The sequence below is a fragment of the Temnothorax nylanderi genome, unplaced genomic scaffold (genome assembly GCF_030848795.1).
Source record: "Temnothorax nylanderi isolate EJ_2023f unplaced genomic scaffold, tnyl_v1.0 TNYL_tig0189_pilon, whole genome shotgun sequence".
NCBI classification, from domain to species: Eukaryota; Metazoa; Arthropoda; class Insecta; order Hymenoptera; family Formicidae; genus Temnothorax; species Temnothorax nylanderi.
The window spans coordinates 123590-143955 of NW_027249251.1; the positions used below are offsets into that span (position 1 = coordinate 123590).

The 20366-nt window shown below is 41.9% G+C and overlaps 3 protein-coding genes across 9 annotated transcripts; 1 reads left to right on the top strand and 2 right to left on the bottom strand.

Moving 5' to 3' along the window:
* Positions 1–83: 83 nt before the first annotated feature.
* Pfdn1 (prefoldin 1) lies at positions 84–1298 on the bottom strand. Its single transcript, XM_071716640.1, has 2 exons — positions 1140–1298; positions 84–907 (listed from the first exon to the last, which is right to left on the bottom strand). The coding sequence occupies exon 2, from the start codon at positions 860–862 to the stop codon at positions 482–484; it is 381 nt and encodes a 126-aa protein (XP_071572741.1). The 5' UTR covers positions 863–907; positions 1140–1298; the 3' UTR covers positions 84–481.
* A 44-nt stretch (positions 1299–1342) lies between these two features.
* LOC139778603 (nuclear RNA export factor 1) lies at positions 1343–3660 on the top strand. 3 transcript variants are annotated; one of them, XM_071716637.1, is made up of 2 exons: positions 1343–1448; positions 1524–3660. In XM_071716637.1, the coding sequence occupies exon 2, from the start codon at positions 1583–1585 to the stop codon at positions 3200–3202; it is 1620 nt and encodes a 539-aa protein (XP_071572738.1). In that variant the 5' UTR covers positions 1343–1448; positions 1524–1582; the 3' UTR covers positions 3203–3660. The 3 variants fall into 3 exon arrangements, with proteins under 3 accessions (XP_071572738.1, XP_071572736.1, XP_071572739.1); XM_071716635.1 differs by having other exon boundaries at positions 1343–1444; XM_071716638.1 differs by having other exon boundaries at positions 1343–1439.
* Positions 3292–13393, bottom strand: Ints1 (integrator complex subunit 1). 5 transcript variants are annotated; one of them, XM_071716620.1, is made up of 15 exons: positions 11775–13393; positions 11349–11465; positions 10964–11149; positions 10415–10896; positions 9049–10338; positions 8793–8968; positions 8570–8722; positions 7805–8482; positions 5917–7713; positions 5440–5754; positions 4881–5346; positions 4455–4579; positions 4172–4362; positions 3704–3976; positions 3292–3596 (listed from the first exon to the last, which is right to left on the bottom strand). In XM_071716620.1, exons 3-15 carry the CDS (start codon positions 11130–11132, stop codon positions 3481–3483), a joined length of 6231 nt encoding a protein of 2076 aa, XP_071572721.1. In that variant the 5' UTR covers positions 11133–11149; positions 11349–11465; positions 11775–13393; the 3' UTR covers positions 3292–3480. The 5 variants fall into 5 exon arrangements, with proteins under 5 accessions (XP_071572721.1, XP_071572720.1, XP_071572722.1 ...); XM_071716619.1 differs by lacking the exon at positions 11775–13393 and having other exon boundaries at positions 11349–11659; XM_071716621.1 differs by lacking the exon at positions 11775–13393 and having other exon boundaries at positions 10964–11162; positions 11349–11659.
* Between the last annotated feature and the right edge of the window lie 6973 nt (positions 13394–20366).

The following is a 20366-nucleotide window of genomic DNA, read 5'->3' on the forward strand; positions in this document are numbered from 1 at the left end:
ATCTGTCCCGCTTTTGCGAAAATAGTAAACGATAACAGAGCGTTTTGAACTATAAAAATAAAGAAACACTGTCTTTCTCAATATACACTTTTCGAGCTATAAAATCAAAATGTTTATTTAATTACAATCATTATTGCTTACATGCATACAATACATTTCTTATGTCTCTCTTTTGTATAATTTTGTATATAATTAAATAATTGAATTGATTTGACTTTCACAAACTAATGAATTCATTGACGCGCACACGCGCGCATTACTTTATTCCATGTATAGCATACAAAAAAAGTCACAATTACAAAAATGTATGAACGTGGGAAGCGTGATGTCTAGGCAACAGATGATGAATTTATCATAGGTACTGTATATTTACAGATACATATCCCAAGTTATAGAGGTATACCCGAAAGGTTCAAAGGATACTGGTGAGAATCGGATATTAATGATTGAAATAGCATTCACATACATCGATATATAAGTTTTAACCCGAAGTTTCTTTGCTCTGCTTTTGCTGAATCATTTCTCTAATCTCATTTTCGCTTTCCTTTAAACTCCGCTGCAGGTACGTTTTGTTATTTTCTAGCGTCTTGATCTTCTCGTCGGACATTTTTATTCTACTTTCCAAACCGTTCTTAATGTTACTCATGTTATCTAGGAGGAACATTCGACCGACAGACTCGTACATCCTCGTGTCTCCAGGGAGGCTGGTAATTTCCTTTGTAGTGAGCTCTGCCCGCTGTTTCGTACGCCGCAGCTTCTCAATTTGTATATCAGCCAGTTTTAACTTCTGCTTAGTGTCTACCATCTTCTCGTGCAGCTTTGAGAAGGCTTGCTTCAACTCCTCGTCCAATACCTTCGACATCCTCGATTATTACAGTGTCTTCTATGGATAAAGTTACTAAATGTCCTGAAAATATTTAAGTGGAAAGAAAGTTTGTATTTGATCGATTCCATTTGATCTTTATGCTAATATAACTGTATTGCATCCAGATAAAAGATCAATTTTTAATATATATAATTTATATATATTATATATAGACTGACACTTTATATCTTATGTTTATGTTAGTAGTGGTAGGAAATTACTTTTACTTCAAAACAAATGAAATAAGAAATTGGCCAGAGTTTTGACTCCTTACCTCAAATTCCTTCTGTGGCAACGTCGTGAAATGTATTTTGTTGTATAATGTTCCTAACCATATACGTCAACTACTGCCAGAGGTTTCTCTCTGGTAATACAGCATGCAGCATGAAGTGAGTCACATCAAGTCACATTCCGATTATCGAGGCCGGCGAGTATATCGATATATAATCGATACATTCAAACTTCGTCCAATCCTAACCTTAATTTACAATCTAACCTAATCTAACATTGAAAGATTATAAGCATTTGTAAATAAGAGGAAAGGCTTACTGCAGCGAACGTCTCTAAAATCGGAGTAAAGTTTGTAATTGAAATATTGATATTTATTCATCAATTGACAGTTGTTATTTATCTTTTGTAACATTATTATATCAATTAGGCAAGTTGCGATGCGAAGAGGTTAGGAAGAGGTGCCGCTGTTTCTTGCGATAATAAACAATGGCATCATCACCAACAACGTCGCCGTCAAAGAGTCAAACGTCATGGGAGCCGCACCGAATCACACATATCAAGCCGTCCTTCGACAGTCACGAAATGACTCTTGCGTGTCGTAAGGATCTGTGGCACAAGTTCATCGTCTTCGACGGCGCCCTGTACAGGCGAACCGATGTTCTGCGCGCCGTTATAACCACCTGCGAACCGGCGCTCCTAGTACCGATTATGTACGCCGTCGAGGACAAGAACAAAAGCACGTTCCTCGCAAAATGTGCTAGCAACGCCATAGAGAACCTTGTGAAGCAGGGACTGTGTATAACGGTGCCCGGCGGCCAGGAGCTGCGCATGGACATCGTGTTGGGATACCTCGGCGCGCAGGAGCTGCAAGTGAACACGAGCAAGATTATAGCGGAAGCCCTGCACACCAGGTACGAGCCGGTGAAGAAGATATTCAATCTGGACGACTTTGAAAACGAGAAGGCACTGGGCTCGATATTCTGTCCCATTTCTATACCGAAGATCTTCGATCTGGTCCTACGTTGCAGCAAGACAGGTATCGGCAATCGTGACCCCCAACAATTACGACTGCCTGTTCGTGAGTTGAGTCTGAGATACAATAGGCTCACGGCTATCATCCTTTTTGACAAGTTCTTCAATTACCACCTGACCAAATTGGACTTGAGACACAATCAGATCTTGGATGTGGAATATCTACGTTATTTCTGCGAGTTCAAGATAAGCGAACTTTGGTTGGACGGGAATCCACTGTGTACAAAGTATACCAATTCCCAAGACTACATACAGGCTGTGAAGAATGTTTTCCCGCATTTACAGACACTAGACGGAGTCGTCATAGGAATGGAGAAGAAATTTGTGCCAAGTATACAAAGTAATTATCTTGACAATGGAACAAAGATTCCTCTGATCAAGCAATTTATCAAGCATTTTTTCACGTTATACGACCAAGAAGATAGAATAGTTATGAACGGCCTGTATGATAAAAATGCATTCTATTCCATGACATTAGGTAGTATAACGAATCATGCACATAAAGAGATCGTCAAGACATTTTCCACAAACAGAAATTTATTGAAGTTTGTCGATTACGCCAAGTATCACGAATTCCTATTTTGGGGACCTGAAAAGATAATCACTGCCCTTCAACGGCAACCACCGACAATGCACAATTTTAAAACATTTCATATTGATTTGTTATACGAAGAGGATAATTATATAATCATCTCCGTGCAAGGATTGTTTTCATATCGATTATCAATCTGCCCGCCTATGCTGTTCAACAGAACTTTCATCATTATACGAAAAGAAGACAATGAATATTGCATTGTTAACGATCAATATTACATTGATGGTACACCCGCCAATGTGATTAATGAAGTGAAATTTGATCCAAGACCCGTGCCTAAATTTACTCCAACAGTACTCAGTGTATCAGAAAGGGAACAACTGATTAGATTTTTACGTGAGCTAACTACGATGAATATTGACTATTGCTACAAATATCTCCAAGATGCAGAGTGGGATATAAGAGGTGCAATCACTACATTTATGAAAAATTATTCAGTCAATGACGTCCCTTCAGAAGCTTTTCAACGAGTCACATAATTATATTAGTCTTTGATAATACTTAAGAGAACAGTTTTGTATAAAAAACACATGTATGTACGTTATTGGTAAAAAAATAATACACAAAATTTTGTTCTTATTTATATTTTAATTAGGTTACTAATATTTTATAATATAAATGATCCTTTCTTATAGTTTAAACATATTGGAAGGAAAGAGGTAAAAGATCTTCCGCCGTTCTATTTTAATTGTAAAAAAGTCTTATGCGTATATTATGCGTAATATTTACAAAACTAATAGACTAATAGACTAACATATTAACAACCTTGCTGTGTATTTAACAGAGCGATAGTCTTAGTGATGTAAGGTATCGTATTGACGCTTGAATTTACCCCTAACTTGAACACCCTCTGCATCAACGGTAAAGCATGTTCTGCAATGTAAGAGAAAAAGAGAATTTATGAGAGTTTAATAATAAAATTATTATCATACTTAAATATGAAAATATGTAAGTCCATTTGTTACAGCAGTCGTTTTTACCTTGCATGCACAACACGATATCCGGTAGTTTTTCTAAAGCTGACATAAGAACATCCGCTCTGTGACTGTCCAAGCATCTTTGAAACGCGGACAGTATATTCGCTTTCGATGCGGGACGATGTTTCAATGCTCTAGCGAGTAGATTGTGAGCGAGCGTTCTGATGTTGCCCTGTGGCGATACAAGCAGTTCGGCTATGTTGTCCGTTATAGGTTCCAAAACTGAAGGTTTTCGCGACGACACATGCTCGATCTCTTGAAGTGCACTGAGTACATCTACAGAGGATGGAACAATCATTAAAATCATTTTCTCGTGTTATATCATTAGAATATTTATGATACTAAAGATTAAATGCTTATATAGATGTCGCTTATACAGAAAGACAAACAAATCTCTTTTCTTTGTATTAATTGAATAATTTTATTAATTATAATTAAAATGAGGATTTTTAATAAAGTTACTTCTCATACCTTCACCGTGCAGCTTGGTGAGCGTAGCCAGCAGCGATTGCCAGTGTTGCGGAATAGCGGGTTCCGAGGGATATGGTGTAGGAGTTACAGTGATTAAAATATCATCTACATCTTCTCCTTCCCTTGGTATCGGTATCCCTGATACGAGTGTTCTCAAAGCTGGTACGTTAGAATAATTTACCTGCACCTCACTATATATACACACACATATAAACTATATATATATTTATATATAAACATATCAGGTGTAATTTATTTGTAATGTGCATAAAAAATAACTTACTGTAAAACATGTGCGTGTTTCTGAAGATATTTCAGTGCTCGTTGTGGATCATGTGATATGTATGACTGTAATAATGACACAAATCTGTTCAGCAAGGAGACGAGATCTTTTATATGTCCATAATTCTGTAAACAAAATCGTATTCATAAACATATTAGAATAGTCTAGTTAAATGTCAAAGGATGAGGTGACAAAAAACAACAAGATGCATTGAGAAAATTTTATGGTAATTAATAAAGATTCTAAATCATTTAGTGGTTTTTTTCATAATGCAATTTTTAAACTAAATTATTTAACAATCGCGATTTTTCTTTATACGTAACATATTACTGCCTCAAATCTGTCATTTTTTTTTCTTTAAACTTTATCTTAATACTGTGCTCGCGTATCATTACAAAAAGTGTCATTATAGACAAATCGTGATACCTGAAAACATTGAAAGTAATTTTCCAAAGTATTCTCCAACGCAGTTTCGTGTTGCTTGTTAAACAGATGCGGCTGCAATAGTTCTAATAGACCCATAACTTGCGAGAAAAGGTTTAAATGGTGACCGGATCTAAATTGACCGAAATCAAGATAACATCTTCCCATTAAGGAGGACGCCAACATTGGCAATTGTCGCAACACCAATATAGGATGCACCGCAGCCATTTTTCTCGCGCAGAGTTCGAATTCCTGAGACTTGGAATTCCAAGACTTTTGTCTCGGAGTCGCCGCCAGAGCCGTCAACAAGGAGTGGCTCATGCAATCGAGCACCGAGCCCGTCCAATCGGTTATCCTCGAACCGTTTACGAACTTGCTCGCTTCGAAGGTGTTGAGGTAGCAAATGACTTTCGGAATCTTCATGTACATATGCAACAGAAACTGATGTGCCATATCCGCTGAGTCTACGCTGAAAGTTAAATACAATTATTTACTCGAATGCATTAAAGCAACAAATGTTAAATCGTGTGTTGCAAAATATATACGATCGCACAATTCGTACTTAGCATTATCCATCATACGTCCCGCTAAATAGTTAACCACATTAGAAATCAGGCCGTCTTCGGTGGATATGCAATGTAACAGTAGATCAAGCCTGATATCCATCCTCGCTAAAGCGGCATTTCTGTTCTGCATTTTACAGATAATAACGGCTTCGGACACTAGATATGCCACTAGATTAAGTAGCTGTCGTTCTTCCAACAGCAGAATATTCTCAGGAACGTAATGCTTCGGCGTGAACTTGTCCCGGCCTTGCCACAGCTTAGGATTGCATGTCAAGGCCCATAAAAAGTCCAGAACAGCAGTAGGATCGTATCTACAAACACATTATATTCGCAAATATATATATATAAATATAAAAAATATATGCTGATTAAATCGATTTAGGAAAAAAATTATATTTGTAACAGAGAATATCATGAACAATGAGAAGATTAACAAAACGGAAGAGAAAAGTGTTCATTTCCGTTTTACTCACCCGTCATCACATTTGTCTAACAAGTGCCCGACACATTTATACAGAGTGGTCCAACTTGCTCGGTGCGTCAAGAGCGTCAACAAGTAAGGTCTACAGGAATGCGAGCTCACGACGTTCTTGTCAATGTTAATGTGCACCTTCGTCTTTCCGAATAGCAGCTTCATTTGGAGATTCGGACAAGTGCCGATCAGCTCGGGTTCCACGGAGGCCAGCCAATCGATCAGCAAACCTGTGCGAGGTTTCAATGCGCCTTCGTTACTATCGCTGACCAATAATCTTGCCATAGCCTCGACTAGGACGTCGTTTTTTTGCTGCTTCAGACAGAGATCCAGCAATCTTCGGCCCACACGTTCCAGATTCACAGGATCCGTGCCCTCCAGAATCGAGCCGGGGCTCTCGCCACGGCTCTGCATTAGCATCGACAGCTCCGCGCGTTGCGGTGTTTTCGTCAGCTGCACGTTAGCGAAATCCCGCAGGATCGACAGAACCGGTGCTTTTACGTCGCCTATCAGCGATATCAAATTCAGACACATATTACGCGCCAGTTCGATCACGTGCTTCGATGTCAACGGCTTCTTAAGCGGCAAAAGTATCACGCGCATCAACGTGCAAGAGTACTGCGGCATATGCACAAGCGAGGCCAGGAACTGCTTGACTTGCATAGAGCTGAGAACGCTACATATGTGCTGTATCGCCAGCACAACCGCGCCGCTCTCCTTTACGCACGATCTCTGCAGATCCTTCGCCAGGGTCTTGTGCAAACGCCGATAAGCATCCATTTTCTGATTAATCGGAATACTCTCGATGAAGAGCCGGTTTATCAAGTGGGGCACGTCAGTCTTCACGGAGCATTGTATGACGGACTGCTTTTGCACCGTCGCACTGACTGGCAATGGCTGCTGCAGTCTCTCGATCGACATAACGCTCTCGTCTGGCAATTGCGGTTCGATCAACTGCAATACCTGAACGAACACCAGTCCACCTGTGGCACCCCTTCGGTGTTGCACCTCGACTAGTTGTGCCATGTATGTTTTATCCAAAACCGCTTCACCAACTGAACTTGGATCGATCTGGACACCTGCGTCAAGCGTATGAAGCAGCTTACTCATTGACGACACCGGTATCCCAAAACTTTGGATAAAAAGTACCAATTGCTGAGGTTCAAGATCCTTTAAAGCTGCGTCGACTAAACGAGGCACGTTACTTCTGATCATTCGTAACTTGAGCCAATCAGGTATAAGCAACGCTTCCTCGCTAGTGTCCACGAGAAAGGCCTTTGGTGGTTCCGTTAAGGGAAACCATGTTTCCAGCAAACTGTTGAACAACGGATCGTCCTCGGACGTATCGTATGTCAATAATATAATCATAGCATGCACCACCAAGATGTGCATAGTGCACTCCTCGCCGTTGCTCCACTGAACTAGAATCTGATCTTGACTTTCAGACCATTGGTAACCTTCCCCCCTAGGCGATCGAGCTTTCTCAAGATAGTTACAGAAGATTGCCATGAAGGAGTGCAATGTTTGTTTGGCTTGCTGATTATCACTTTCCGATTGAGGCAGAATGGCCGCGATAATGGTGCTACGTTCAACGACCAATTGAGAGATCTCATTGGCTAAATCAGTCAAGTCGGGCAAATCATCGTCGGCGGTATGCACAGCCAGATACGATATATAAGTATGTACAAGATCCGGACTGTTCTCAACCTGACAAGCACCACGTAGTGCTGTGGAAACCAGTGAACGTACAGATAAGAAGTGTGGTATCGACGGCAATTTTCGGAGAAGCCAGGTCTCCCTGAAAAAAAAAAAAAAAATATTGTTAAAGTTAAAATATTGTTAAAGTATTATTAACAGTTTCTTTTCTCAGTGTACCTTTAAGAACATACTTTTCGTTTTCTCCATCCACGTCCATACTCTCATCCTCAAGGGGTATCGAATCTAGAACCATCTTAAGTCCAGTGATCGCTTGGACGCGGCTACTACTCTGCTGGCTGCTCAATCTCCTCAAGAAATATTCCAAGACCTCAAAAGCGTGCTGTTGATCTTGATTCCGATCGGTTAGCAGTGTCTGAAGGTGAGCCAACAACTGCTTCTGCCTGGGCTGTTTTTCAACTGTCTGTGGGCTAGTTGACAACAAGTATTCGCAGAGGCACTGCACTGGTAATTGACTCAGAGAACCTTCGCTGTTCTGCACCAGGTCTGCCAACCAGGGCATACTCTGCGATGTGCTCTGTTGTTGTCTCTGAATGATATCCAACAGGAAGTCCGGTTTACGTGATCGACAAAGCAGATGGCCTAGTCTGTGAGACGTATTCAACGACTGTATCTGTTCGAGCACGGCTGGCGGTGGTCTTCTAGCAATTCCCGTCGGTGCCATGGTAATCAACTGCGACAGCAGGAAACTATTTTGTTCGGATAGCTGGATTCTAGTCGACGCTGCGGCCAAATGCGATTCGTACTCCAATATCTCTTGTTTCTCGATAGCTTCAACCTGCAGTTCCTTCGCACGTTCTTGTTCTATGATCTCCGGTAGGGCCATAGTGGGCGGCGGATACGAGAAATGACTGCAAGACGAATGTTTTATTAAAAACACGGAGCTAGTCATATGACAAAAATATTTATAGATGATTTTTAATATTTGTTAAACTCACTTTGTAATACACATTTCCATCAGTGTCCTCAATATAGAGTATTCCCTCCATCCTAGTGCACCAATTGTGGACGGATTATGAGCAGCCAAAATTAATAACATTATCCATCCTTTCCAATAGAGATTAGCTATCGCCAATGTTGGTGGCCTGTATCTACAAAACGAACGTATAGTATATATCAGTACATATCAACTATAGAGATAATATATACATGCAGACTTACCCAGCAGGTATGTTTATTGTTCCCGGTGGTTGATAAATGCTAAGCTCAAAAATAAGTTTGATTATATCCATTTTGTCGATTTGTAACATCGGGAAACTCTCCGTTGAATTGGCCGCTGCTCGCCGTATCAATTGATCAGCCAAATCCAAAGTTTCCGAATGAGTAATGCCGTTGTCCTATAAATAAAAATAGAATGAGGACCATCTCTAAACAGAATCGCTTTACAAACAATAAGTCTAACTTATTGTTCACTTACCTTCGATAAACCGATATTTAGCAATATCACCAACGTATTTTGCAACAGGGGAACATCGGATACAAGTCGTATGTAGAACACTCTGTCCGACTCTGGTGGCCAATTGTCCAGTTTATAATAATGTTCGGGAGACTCCAAGAGCAAGATCTTGTGCATTGCGTGCAACAGTTCGTTTCGTCCAACGGCGTACATCTGCTGCGCCGAATCCTCTAGCCATAGCACAGTCTCGTCCTGTATCATGGCTACGAGATTTTGAAATTGATGTAGCAGAGCTACGTCTTTTTTATCTGCACGTTGCGATAGTGTCCCCGCTTCTTTTACCTGCGGGCTTATCGCCAGAAGCATGCACAGACACAGCAAATCCACTATCGACATAAACATACGATCCTTAAATTCAAAATTCAGCAACTGTTGAGCTATGTCCGGTCGTTGGGCCATTAACGTTCGAATGAAAGCGATCAGATTGATATCGTGCCGACATACGCGTACAATTTCCCTGAGCAATGCGCGTAATGGCCTCAAGTAATCCTCGCGATTCATCAATAAATCTTTAAAGATCTCCGCGAGCAATTTTGCCGCTTGCTCGGGCAAGGTCTGGAACATTATACCCAGCATGGGCATATTGTTTGGATTGCGCGCATTCGATAATTCATTGTAAATCGTGTGCTTCAATATGGTAGCTAAATTCTCTGGATGCAATCCGATCAATTCTTTGACGCCGTTCAAGTACAGATTGATCACAGCTTTTGTTTTCAATCTCATCTTAACCAGTTGGCTTATGACCTCGACGTCTCTTTGAGTATGAGATGTGCAATTGTAACAAATGTAAATGAGCAGTTCCTGCGCGGGTCTCATCAATTTAGGATTGTGCAACCACACCTCTAGTCTCGGGACAACGATGTTTCTAATTTCAACAAAACCACATGCCGAGGAGAGCAGCTTCAAGAAATTTCTCGTTATAGTTTCAACCTGACGTCTGTTTAGTTGCTCCTTTACAGCTTCCAGTACTATCGATTCTATATTCTCCACGCAATGGGCGTACCGTGGGCCTACTGGAAACTCTATTTTCTCCTTATCCCCAGACAACGATGTCGTTGATGTCGCCGGATCCTCATCATCCACTACAGATGGGCTTGGACAATCCCGCTGCATTAGTACCGGGAATTCTGGCTGTAACACAGACCTGGGTGGGTGTCTCGTATTAAAACCCGTTAATATGTTGTCGACAAAGCCCTTGCATTCTTCGTGGTCAACCCATACACGCTCTCCAAGAGCATCCTCGACGTACAGCTGTAGAAATAATAAAAAAAAGTCAGTTAAAATATCAAAATTCTACAAGCAATATAAAAGAATGCAAATGAATGACCTTCACAAATACTTCCGGCCAGTTCTTCTTGTCGTGAAAACCTTTCATCAAGAGATTCGCAGCGAGTACAGGAACCAATGGACTCACTTTACTCTTATAGCTATTTTGATTATTTTGATCCCTCCTTAGGAGGGACGATAATGCGTGTAGGATGCAATCATTTGAGAAAATGGATGAGCGGATTTTTGCTAGATACAACAAGCCCATATAAAGTAACGTATCAGGCTTCCATCTCTGATTCTTCAGCGTCTTAATAGCGCCACATATTATTCCGATAACTTTGTCGCCTTCGTCATTGTCATTAGCCTCAAGTGCCATAGGCACAAAGTCTGCAGGATCGGTGTCTATAACTAAAACTTCCCATGCTTCCGCGGTGGAAGAAGGCTGTCGTTGATGAGAGCCGACATGAGCTAACTTAGGTTTCTTCTGCGGAACGTACATGAACGACGATCCAGACGGAGCCTCCTTCTTCCGATCATTACCTACAAAACGGTTTGTGACAATAGATAAACAATAATTGTGAGAGTATCAAAGCGACAAGTTATTTACCAGAGGATGTAGAGCTGCCGCTTGGTTTGGAATGGATAACACCTGGTCGGCTTTTAGAATCAGAATTATCGTTTCGTGAACTCTTTGCTCCCAATACGAAAAAGTCGGAAGGATGCTGAGCAATTTTATTTTTTGCTGCTCTACCAATCCCAGTCTTTCCACGCTCCATGATTATTTTTTTCTGATCTAAAATATAAGACTATCTTAATTATAAAACAGAAAAATTTATAGATTTATAGTCTACAAGAATATTTAAGACATTTTTATAGATATATATAATTATAAGAAATATAACAATATAAATATAAAATATAAAAATGTTGCAGGAGTATTGATTAAAAAATAGTTGGGTAGTGTTTAATGGAAATAGATTGTAAGTTCTAACCTAAAATCTCGTCAAATGTCTTGAAGAAATTATTTTCACGAAATAAATCCTGCGTAAACGGTGATGAGAACGCATTAGGCGACTGGTTAACTGGTACGCATATCTACAATCTACATCCTAGACAGAGAAATCAAATATTTGTCATATGTCTTAATTAACCAACTAAAATCCCACACATGTCTACTGATGTCTACAATTGATTGACATATCAAGACCCTGCAGTGCGGCCTGCAGGACCCCTCTTCCAAAGCTGTTTCTCATTTCTGTTGATTACAGCACCATTTGCACCGTGGAAATATATGAAAATATATGGAAATATATATATATATATATGGAAAAAAAAAAAAATATATATATATATATATATATATATATATATATATATATATATATGGAAATATATATGGAAATATATGAGTGACAAACTTAATTAGCAACTATCGCTTATAGCTACAGGCTTATTATAGCCTGTATATTTATTTATTTCAGTATAAAATAATTTTTAAAACGTTTATATTAATTCTGACTGCAGACGGACCTTCGGGAACACTAGCGCCTTCTTCTTTTAACATGAATAACTAAAAATCTATATTTCGGCTATATATAATTACCGAGTTTATAAATATTTAATTAAAATTATCTGGGTAACTCACAAACCTTTTTAATCACACTTCATAACTCTTCATACAAAATACAAACGATTCCATATAAAAACTTTTATTAATTTATCTATTTCGGCTAAATGCATGGTGTAAAAATAAATAATTAATTACAATTAAACGAATGACTCACAAACCTTTTCAATTGCACTTCAAAAGTCTTCATACGAAATACAAACGATTTCATATAGAGATTCTTTAAAAAGACGTTTATTTCCGGCTAAATACATACGAATGATTTTCTGCCGATGTTAAGGCCCGTATTCATAGCCAGTTTTATAGATGTTAGCCTTAAATTGATAGAAATAAACCTTAAGTCGTAGGCAAATAAACCAATCTTCGATTACTTTAATGTGAGATAATTTTTCGTTTTTTTTCGTTTTTAAGACTAATAATAAACCAACAAACGCTAAAATTAGACCAACAATCATCAGCAAACGATTACGCATCGATTAGGCTTTTTTTAAATTAAAAATAAAATTTTTCCGGCTAACTTAAGGCTAATTTTTCTTTTTTAATTTAAAAAACAATTAAGAACCAACAAACGTTGTAATTAGGCCAACAATCACCAACAAACGACCAACAAACGATTAAAAAAAAAAAAAATTAATAAAGTCGAAATTGACCGGCTAAGTTACGGGAGGTAGTCGAGCCGGAAGCCTTCGAATCCGGCCGAATGCCGAATCACGTTCGGCCGCTCTCGCCGCCCGCCGCCGCGCGTCGGCGAGGCACGCGGCACGCGGCACTCGGCAGTCGGCACCTCGGCCTCGGCCTTGGCAGTCGCAATACCGCGATCGCGACCGTTGAATGAGTCCGCCGATTTCGCAGCAACGTACGTGCAAAGTCGGCGCGCGGACGATCATTTCCATCGGCGAGACAGCCTTGATACTTGTTTTGCCGACGCTCGGAGTACCCTCACCTGCGGATATTACTCACAATCAGTCATTCTCCCGATAAATTTCGAACAGGTGTCAAGTGTTTGTGCTCCGTGCCGTGGGTGCTGATTCGGAACGCGCGCTCGTTCGTGCGATTGGCATTCCTGCTCCTCGTTTCGCGGGAATAATCGACGAGGCGCTCAATAATTTGCATCAAGTGTGTATCAAGTGTCGTGAATGAATTAATGTGTCGCTCGCTCGAGACGGAGATGTCGAGGGCGTCGAGGCGAAGGTACCTCGTACGGCAATTGCGAGTCGTGACGTGTCGTGAGTGATTTGTAGTTTCGTCGTGATATTCGCGGGCGATAATCGCTCGTCCCGGCCCGGGCCGCCATATGTCGCTGGACCATCGAATGTGCGTGGCATTCATTTACGCGGCATATCTCGAATCGTGTCGTGCTTTGAACGTGCTGTGTGCTGTGCCGGAATTGTCGTGCGATTATCCCCGATTCTTTTCGAAGAGCGGAAAGAGGGCCGAGTGACAACGTGAAATCGTATCGTGATTCAAGTAAATGATTCAAGTAAATAGCACGCTGTGATACAACGATACAACGCTCGTTCGTGAATATTTCTTATTTTTGTGACTCGTGTATTTCGTGCCGCGTATAATCGCGACTCCTTATCGTGCAAAGCATGCATTAATAGTACTTACCTTCGCGAGATTTACGTGCTCGATACCGCGGCGTAATGTGCATACGATATTCAATCTTAATTGTGGTTTTGTTTAATCAATCTATGTTACCTGTTTTTATATTACTACAGAGTAAAGTACTTCCTTCCCATGGGTACGACCTTGGCGAGGTGGGAAGGCCCAGTACCCAGTACGAGGATTTTACCCAAGCAAAACTCTTGTTCTGCTTGGATAAAAATTCAAAGACGGGGAAGCTAACGTACCCTCGTCCGCCGATTTAATTGAATAAACGAACCGCAGCCGGTTCGTCGCGTTTGCTTCGGGAGTGCCGTTCAAGTATAATCGGACTAAAGGACTTTTTTAAACGGGAGTGCCGTACAGTATCGCGCGAGAAAGACTTTTAATGAAATTAGTCCGCGCGCGATTGTAGTTTATTATCCGCGAGTGTTTCTCGCGAGTGTCCTGTGCGCGATGAGAGGAGGAAGCCTGACGTCCTGAGAGGAGGAGGAGGTCTGAGAGAGACATCGGGCCCCGGCGGAGCAACCTTGGGGTAAGTATCATCTTTTATCTGCATAAAATTAATAGTTTTTCCTCATTTATTCGGAGTTTTATTTCGATAAGCTAAAACTAATTAGAAAAAAAGAAATTATTTAAAATTTTATAAAAATTTATTTTTGTAAATATTTTTTCCGGAAAATAGATAATTATATCAGTGAATCTAATTGAAAGACGAATTTAGATGCGCGTAAAATTATGTGTATTTTTTGAAACATTTATCATTTTCAGCGCCTCTTTAATTTATATCTTTCGTTTTTGTTACAGTATCATCGTAGTTACGTGGCCGAATTACTCCGCCCGTTGCGCATCGGATCGGTGAGTGACGAATTTTTTACAATAATATGGGGTAACGAATTTGTGAGACCTATATTAGATATATTTATGTATTGTATCCACATAATAGTACTATAGATAAATGCGACTTCTTACAAATTCGTTGCTCTAAAATGGATAGACTAGATCAGACTAGGCTAAATAATTAATCCTGGAGCATCATCATTATTTATCGATTTATTGTGCTTACGGGAGAATGCATCCATAAGCACATACGTTATGTCGATGCATTATTTATTAATGCATCTAATGTTATTTGTATCGCAGAACATGCGAAGTATACCAGTCGCCTGAAATTTATAGGCAATTATTTAAATTTGGCAAATATACACGGAGAAAAAAATAATGTTGTATCAACAGCCTGAGTCTAATTGGAAATAATCTTGTTAATTCAATACATTATGCTTTTGTTTTAATGAAATAAAACAAGATTATTTCCAATTAGACTAATGCTGTTGATACAACATTATTTTTTCTCTGTGTATATTTTATTGAGGACGAGCATGGCCTAGTAGACAGCGCACTGGTCTATTGAGCCAAAGGTCCCGGGTTCGATTCCCGGTAGAGCTAGAAAAATTATATTCGCTCGTTCTCCTCTTCCGGGAAGATATAATCACGACGATTTTTATTAGAACGCGATTAACATAAAATTCTTTCATTTCTTGATAATATAATTCTGTTTTACTTTCCATTGCTGCTGTGTATTAATTCTTGGACGAATACATTAATTACGCGTATCATTGTAAAATTAAAAGCAAAATTAAGTCACTTAATTAAGATTTTATTAACGATCCAACGTAGTTGTTTATTTTTTTCCGATATGATTAACGCGCGCTTATTAACGATCGCAACGATTCGTAATCAACCGCAACATTATAATCATCTACCGGCGCTGTGACACGCGGCGCGACCTCCCCCCCTGCTCGCTCGACCGTATAAATCGGCGCGTTGTCTACCGGCGGCAGTGACACGCGGCGCGACCTCCCCCCCTGCTCGCTCGACCGTATAAATCGGCGCGTTGTCTACCGGCGGCAGTGACACGCGGCGCGACTTCCCCCCTTGCTCGCTCGACGCGGTGTTAGGGTCACTCGTGGTGGTTTTAGCCGGTAGGCTGCGGGGAAATGGCGGAACTTTAATGTTCTGCTCTCCGCAGAATCCGGCACTCCCCCCGCCCCGCCCCGGGAAGGGGGGGTCTTCCTCCCGAAAGGGGGGTCACTGGTCACTCAAACCCCGGAAGAATGGAGGCACTCCCCGACCAGTGGTGCTCCCCGATCGGTGGCACAGCCACCGTGACTGGTTGCCACTGCTGACGGGTTGCCTCCAGGACGTCGTGGGGATTCCAGTGATGGAAGATTTCCACCACGTAAAAAGAAAAAAAAAAGCTACTTAGTTAAAACGTAGGGAATAATTTTTAATTCCTTTCAGCAATTACATTTCCATTAAGCGAGAAGAGTCAAGAAACATTTTGACTATATTGCAAAAACGTTGTAAAATTGATGCAATATAGCTGAAATGCTTCTTGATTTTTCTTGCTTAAGGGATGAAGTCACACTGCATTGCCACGAGTCTCAATGTGGCTCGAGTCTGCAAAAGACATCACGCTTGAAAAAAATTAAGCGTGTAAAAAATTTTGTCTGCTAAAGACATCACGCTGATAAAGTTAAGCGTGTAATAAATCTTCCCTCCAGGGGGTGGGGGGAGTCCTCCCGGACCCTTTAGGGGCACGGGGGAGCCCTCCACTACGGGTTTTGCGCACCCGGAGTACCCGAGCACACAAGTACCGCAATCTACGGCAGCCCTACGGGTCTGTCGTGGACCGGGGAGTCCTTTTAAGGACTCGCGAGGTAAGCGGCCTCTATAAAAAGTCCGCTCGGCTGGTCGGAGCCGTGAGAGAGGAGCTTAGGCTCTCCTAACCGACCTAAGGGAAGGAAAACCCTGACAGAAAACCTCCTAAGGGTCTGCCTTCGGCGACATCACGCTTTTCTCCAGTAGTGAGCGTGTAACAAGTAAATCCTCCTACGGTCTGCCTTCGGCGACATCACGCTTTTCTCCAGTAGTGAGCGTGTAATAAATAAATCCTCCTCCTGTCCTGCCTTCGGCGACATCACGCTTTTCTCCAGTAGTGAGCGTGTAAAAAGTAAATCCTCCTCCTGTGCCTTCGGCGACATCACGCTTTTCTCCAGTAGTGAGCGTGTAAAAATAATCCTCCTCCTGTCTGCCTTCGGCGACATCACGCTTTTCTCCAGTAGTGAGCGTGTAAAAATAAATCCTCCTCCTGTCTGCCTTCGGCGACATCACGCTTTTCTCCAGTAGTGAGCGTGTAAAAAGTAAATCCTCCTCCTGTCTGCCTTCGGCGACATCACGCTTTTCTCCAGTAGTGAGCGTGTAAAAAGTAAATCCTCCTCCTGTCTGCCTTCGGCGACATCACGCTTTTCTCCAGTAGTGAGCGTGTAAAAAGTAAATCCTCCTCCTGTCTGCCTTCGGCGACATCACGCTTTTCTCCAGTAGTGAGCGTGTAAAAAGTAAATCCTCCTCCTGTCTGCCTTCGGCGACATCACGCTTTTCTCCAGTAGTGAGCGTGTAAAAGTAAATCCTCCTCCTGTCTGCCTTCGGCGACATCACGCTTTTCTCCAGTAGTGAGCGTGTAAAAAGTAAATCCTCCTCCTGTCTGCCTTCGGCGACATCACGCTTTTCTCCAGTAGTGAGCGTGTAAAAAGTAAATCCTCCTCCTGTCTGCCTTCGGCGACATCACGCTTTTCTCCAGTAGTGAGCGTGTAAAAAGTAAATCCTCCTCCTGTCTGCCTTCGGCGACATCACGCTTTTCTCCAGTAGTGAGCGTGTAAAAAGTAAATCCTCCTCCTGTCTGCCTTCGGCGACATCACGCTTTTCTCCAGTAGTGAGCGTGTAAAAAGTAAATCCTCCTCCTGTCTGCCTTCGGCGACATCACGCTTTTCTCCAGTAGTGAGCGTGTAAAAAGTAAATCCTCCTCCTGTCTGCCTTCGGCGACATCACGCTTTTCTCCAGTAGTGAGCGTGTAAAAGTAAATCCTCCTCCTGTCTGCCTTCGGCGACATCACGCTTTTCTCCAGTAGTGAGCGTGTAAAAAGTAAATCCTCCTCCTGTCTGCCTTCGGCGACATCACGCTTTTCTCCAGTAGTGAGCGTGTAAAAAGTAAATCCTCCTCCTGTCTGCCTTCGGCGACATCACGCTTTTCTCCAGTAGTGAGCGTGTAAAAAGTAAATCCTCCTCCTGTCTGCCTTCGGCGACATCACGCTTTTCTCCAGTAGTGAGCGTGTAAAAAGTAAATCCTCCTCCTGTCTGCCTTCGGCGACATCACGCTTTTCTCCAGTAGTGAGCGTGTAAAAAGTAAATCCTCCTCCTGTCTGCCTTCGGCGACATCACGCTTTTCTCCAGTAGTGAGCGTGTAAAAAGTAAATCCTCCTCCTGTCTGCCTTCGGCGACATCACGCTTTTCTCCAGTAGTGAGCGTGTAAAAAGTAAATCCTCCTCCTGTCTGCCTTCGGCGACATCACGCTTTTCTCCAGTAGTGAGCGTGTAAAAAGTAAATCCTCCTCCTGTCTGCCTTCGGCGACATCACGCTTTTCTCCAGTAGTGAGCGTGTAAAAAGTAAATCCTCCTCCTGTCTGCCTTCGGCGACATCACGCTTTTCTCCAGTAGTGAGCGTGTAAAAAGTAAATCCTCCTCCTGTCTGCCTTCGGCGACATCACGCTTTTCTCCAGTAGTGAGCGTGTAAAAAGTAAATCCTCCTCCTGTCTGCCTTCGGCGACATCACGCTTTTCTCCAGTAGTGAGCGTGTAAAAAGTAAATCCTCCTCCTGTCTGCCTTCGGCGACATCACGCTTTTCTCCAGTAGTGAGCGTGTAAAAAGTAAATCCTCCTCCTGTCTGCCTTCGGCGACATCACGCTTTTCTCCAGTAGTGAGCGTGTAAAAAGTAAATCCTCCTCCTGTCTGCCTTCGGCGACATCACGCTTTTCTCAGCAGTGAGCGTGTAACAAATAAATCCTCCCCTGTCTGCCTTCGGCGACATCACGCTTTTCTCAGCAGTGAGCGTGTAACAAATAAATCCTCCCCCTGTCTGCCTTCGGCGACATCACGCTTTTCTCAGCAGTGAGCGTGTAACAAATAAATCCTCCCCCTGTCTGCCTTCGGCGACATCACGCTTTTCTCAGCAGTGAGCGTGTAATAAATAAATCCTCTGTTAGGGTCACTCGTGGTGGTTTTAGCCGGTAGGCTGCGGGGAAATGGCGGAACTTTAATGTTCTGCTCTCCGCAGAATCCGGCACTCCCCCCGCCCCGCCCCGGGGAAGGGGGGGTCTTCCTCCCGAAAGGGGGGTCACTGGTCACTCAAACCCCGGAAGAATGGAGGCACTCCCCGACCAGTGGTGCTCCCCGATCGGTGGCACAGCCACCGTGACTGGTTGCCACTGCTGACGGGTTGCCTCCAGGACGTCGTGGGGATTCCAGTGATGGAAGATTTCCACCACGTAAAAAAAAAAAAAAAAAAGGGACCTAGTTAAAACGCAGGTAGGGAATAATTTTTAATTCCTTTCAGCAATTACATTTCCATTAAGCGAGAAAAGTCAAGAAACATTTTGACTATATTGCAAAAACGTTGTAAAATTAATGCAATATAGCTGAAATGCTTCTTGATTTTTCTTGCTTAAGGGATGAAGTCACACTGCATTGCCACGAGTCTCAATGTGGCTCGAGACTCCTATCTGACCCGGAGGTGGGGGTGGATTTTGCGGCCGGAACAGCATGAAAGAAAGTGGTGAGTGTAATTGATTTTCACGTACTATGTCACTTATGTCCAAAAATTAGAATTAAAACTACTACCACTTGGGTTGATAGAAAGATCCTCAGGAATACAAAGATACATACCACTTGGGTTGAGTTAGGTAACACAATTTTGTTTTATTTTTTAAGAGTAGTTGCACTACAATTATTTTTCAAAGCAATATATATATTCTCTTTGTAGTTGGCGTAATTTAAAGATTTCATATATTTTTTTGAAATAACATATCACTTAGGTTGAGTTAGGTAAAACAATTTTGTGATATAATTTTGTCGCCCGGCGTCCAAAAAACTAGAAATCGGGCTTTTCCTTTTCCTTTACCTTTTCCTTTTCCTTTTCCTTTTCCTTTACCTCACCTCTACCTCTACCTCTACCTCTACCTCTACCTCTACCTCTACCTCTACCTATACCTCTACCTCTACCTCTACCTCTACCTCTACCTCTACCTCTACCTCTACCTCTACCTCTACCTCTACCTCTACCTCTACCTCTACCTCTACCTCTACCTCTACCTCTACCTCTACCTCTACCTCTACCTCTACCTCTACCTCTACCTCTACCTCTACCTCTACCTCTACCTTTCCTTTTCCTTTTCCTTTTCCTTTACCTTTGGTAATGCACCAAAGGCTTAAAGCCTTGACCTCTTTACCTTTGCTTTTCCCTCTAACCTTTACCTCACCTTTCCTTTTCCTTTTCCTTTTCCTTTTCCTTTTCCTTTACCTTTACCTTTACCTTTACCTTTACCTTTACCTTTACCTTTACCTTTACCTTTACCTTTACCTTTACCTTTTCCTTTTCCTTTTCCTTTTCCTTTTCCTTTTCCTTTTTTCCTTTTCCTTTTCCTTTTCCTTTTCCTTTTCCTTTTCCTTTTCCTTTTCCTTTTCCTTTTCCTTTTCCTTTTCCTTTTCCTTTACCTTAACAGTCGAATTTGAGGAGAATAATCGACTGTGATTGGTCAATTCTTGCGACTCGCATTGTAGACCCAGCATAACAACTATTGTACATACGACGTGCACTAATTCACAGCCACTGGATCCAAAATGGCGGCCGTCGGAAGACCTTATGTAGCGTCGCTACCGACGCGCCAT

Bases quoted from the DNA above. Each gene is read 5' to 3' on its own strand.
- Pfdn1 (XM_071716640.1), bottom strand. From the start codon at position 862: ATGTCGAAGGTATTGGACGAGGAGTTGAAGCAAGCCTTCTCAAAGCTG.
- LOC139778603 (XM_071716637.1), top strand. From the start codon at position 1,583: ATGGCATCATCACCAACAACGTCGCCGTCAAAGAGTCAAACGTCATGG.
- Ints1 (XM_071716620.1), bottom strand. From the start codon at position 11,132: ATGGAGCGTGGAAAGACTGGGATTGGTAGAGCAGCAAAAAATAAAATT. The intron at 10,339-10,414 runs GTCATTCATTTG...TTATTTCTACAG, and splicing joins GGCCGGAAGTATTTGTGAAG to CTGTACGTCGAGGATGCTCT. The intron at 4,580-4,880 runs GTATCACGATTT...TTTTGTTTACAG, and splicing joins ATTACTTTCAATGTTTTCAG to AATTATGGACATATAAAAGA.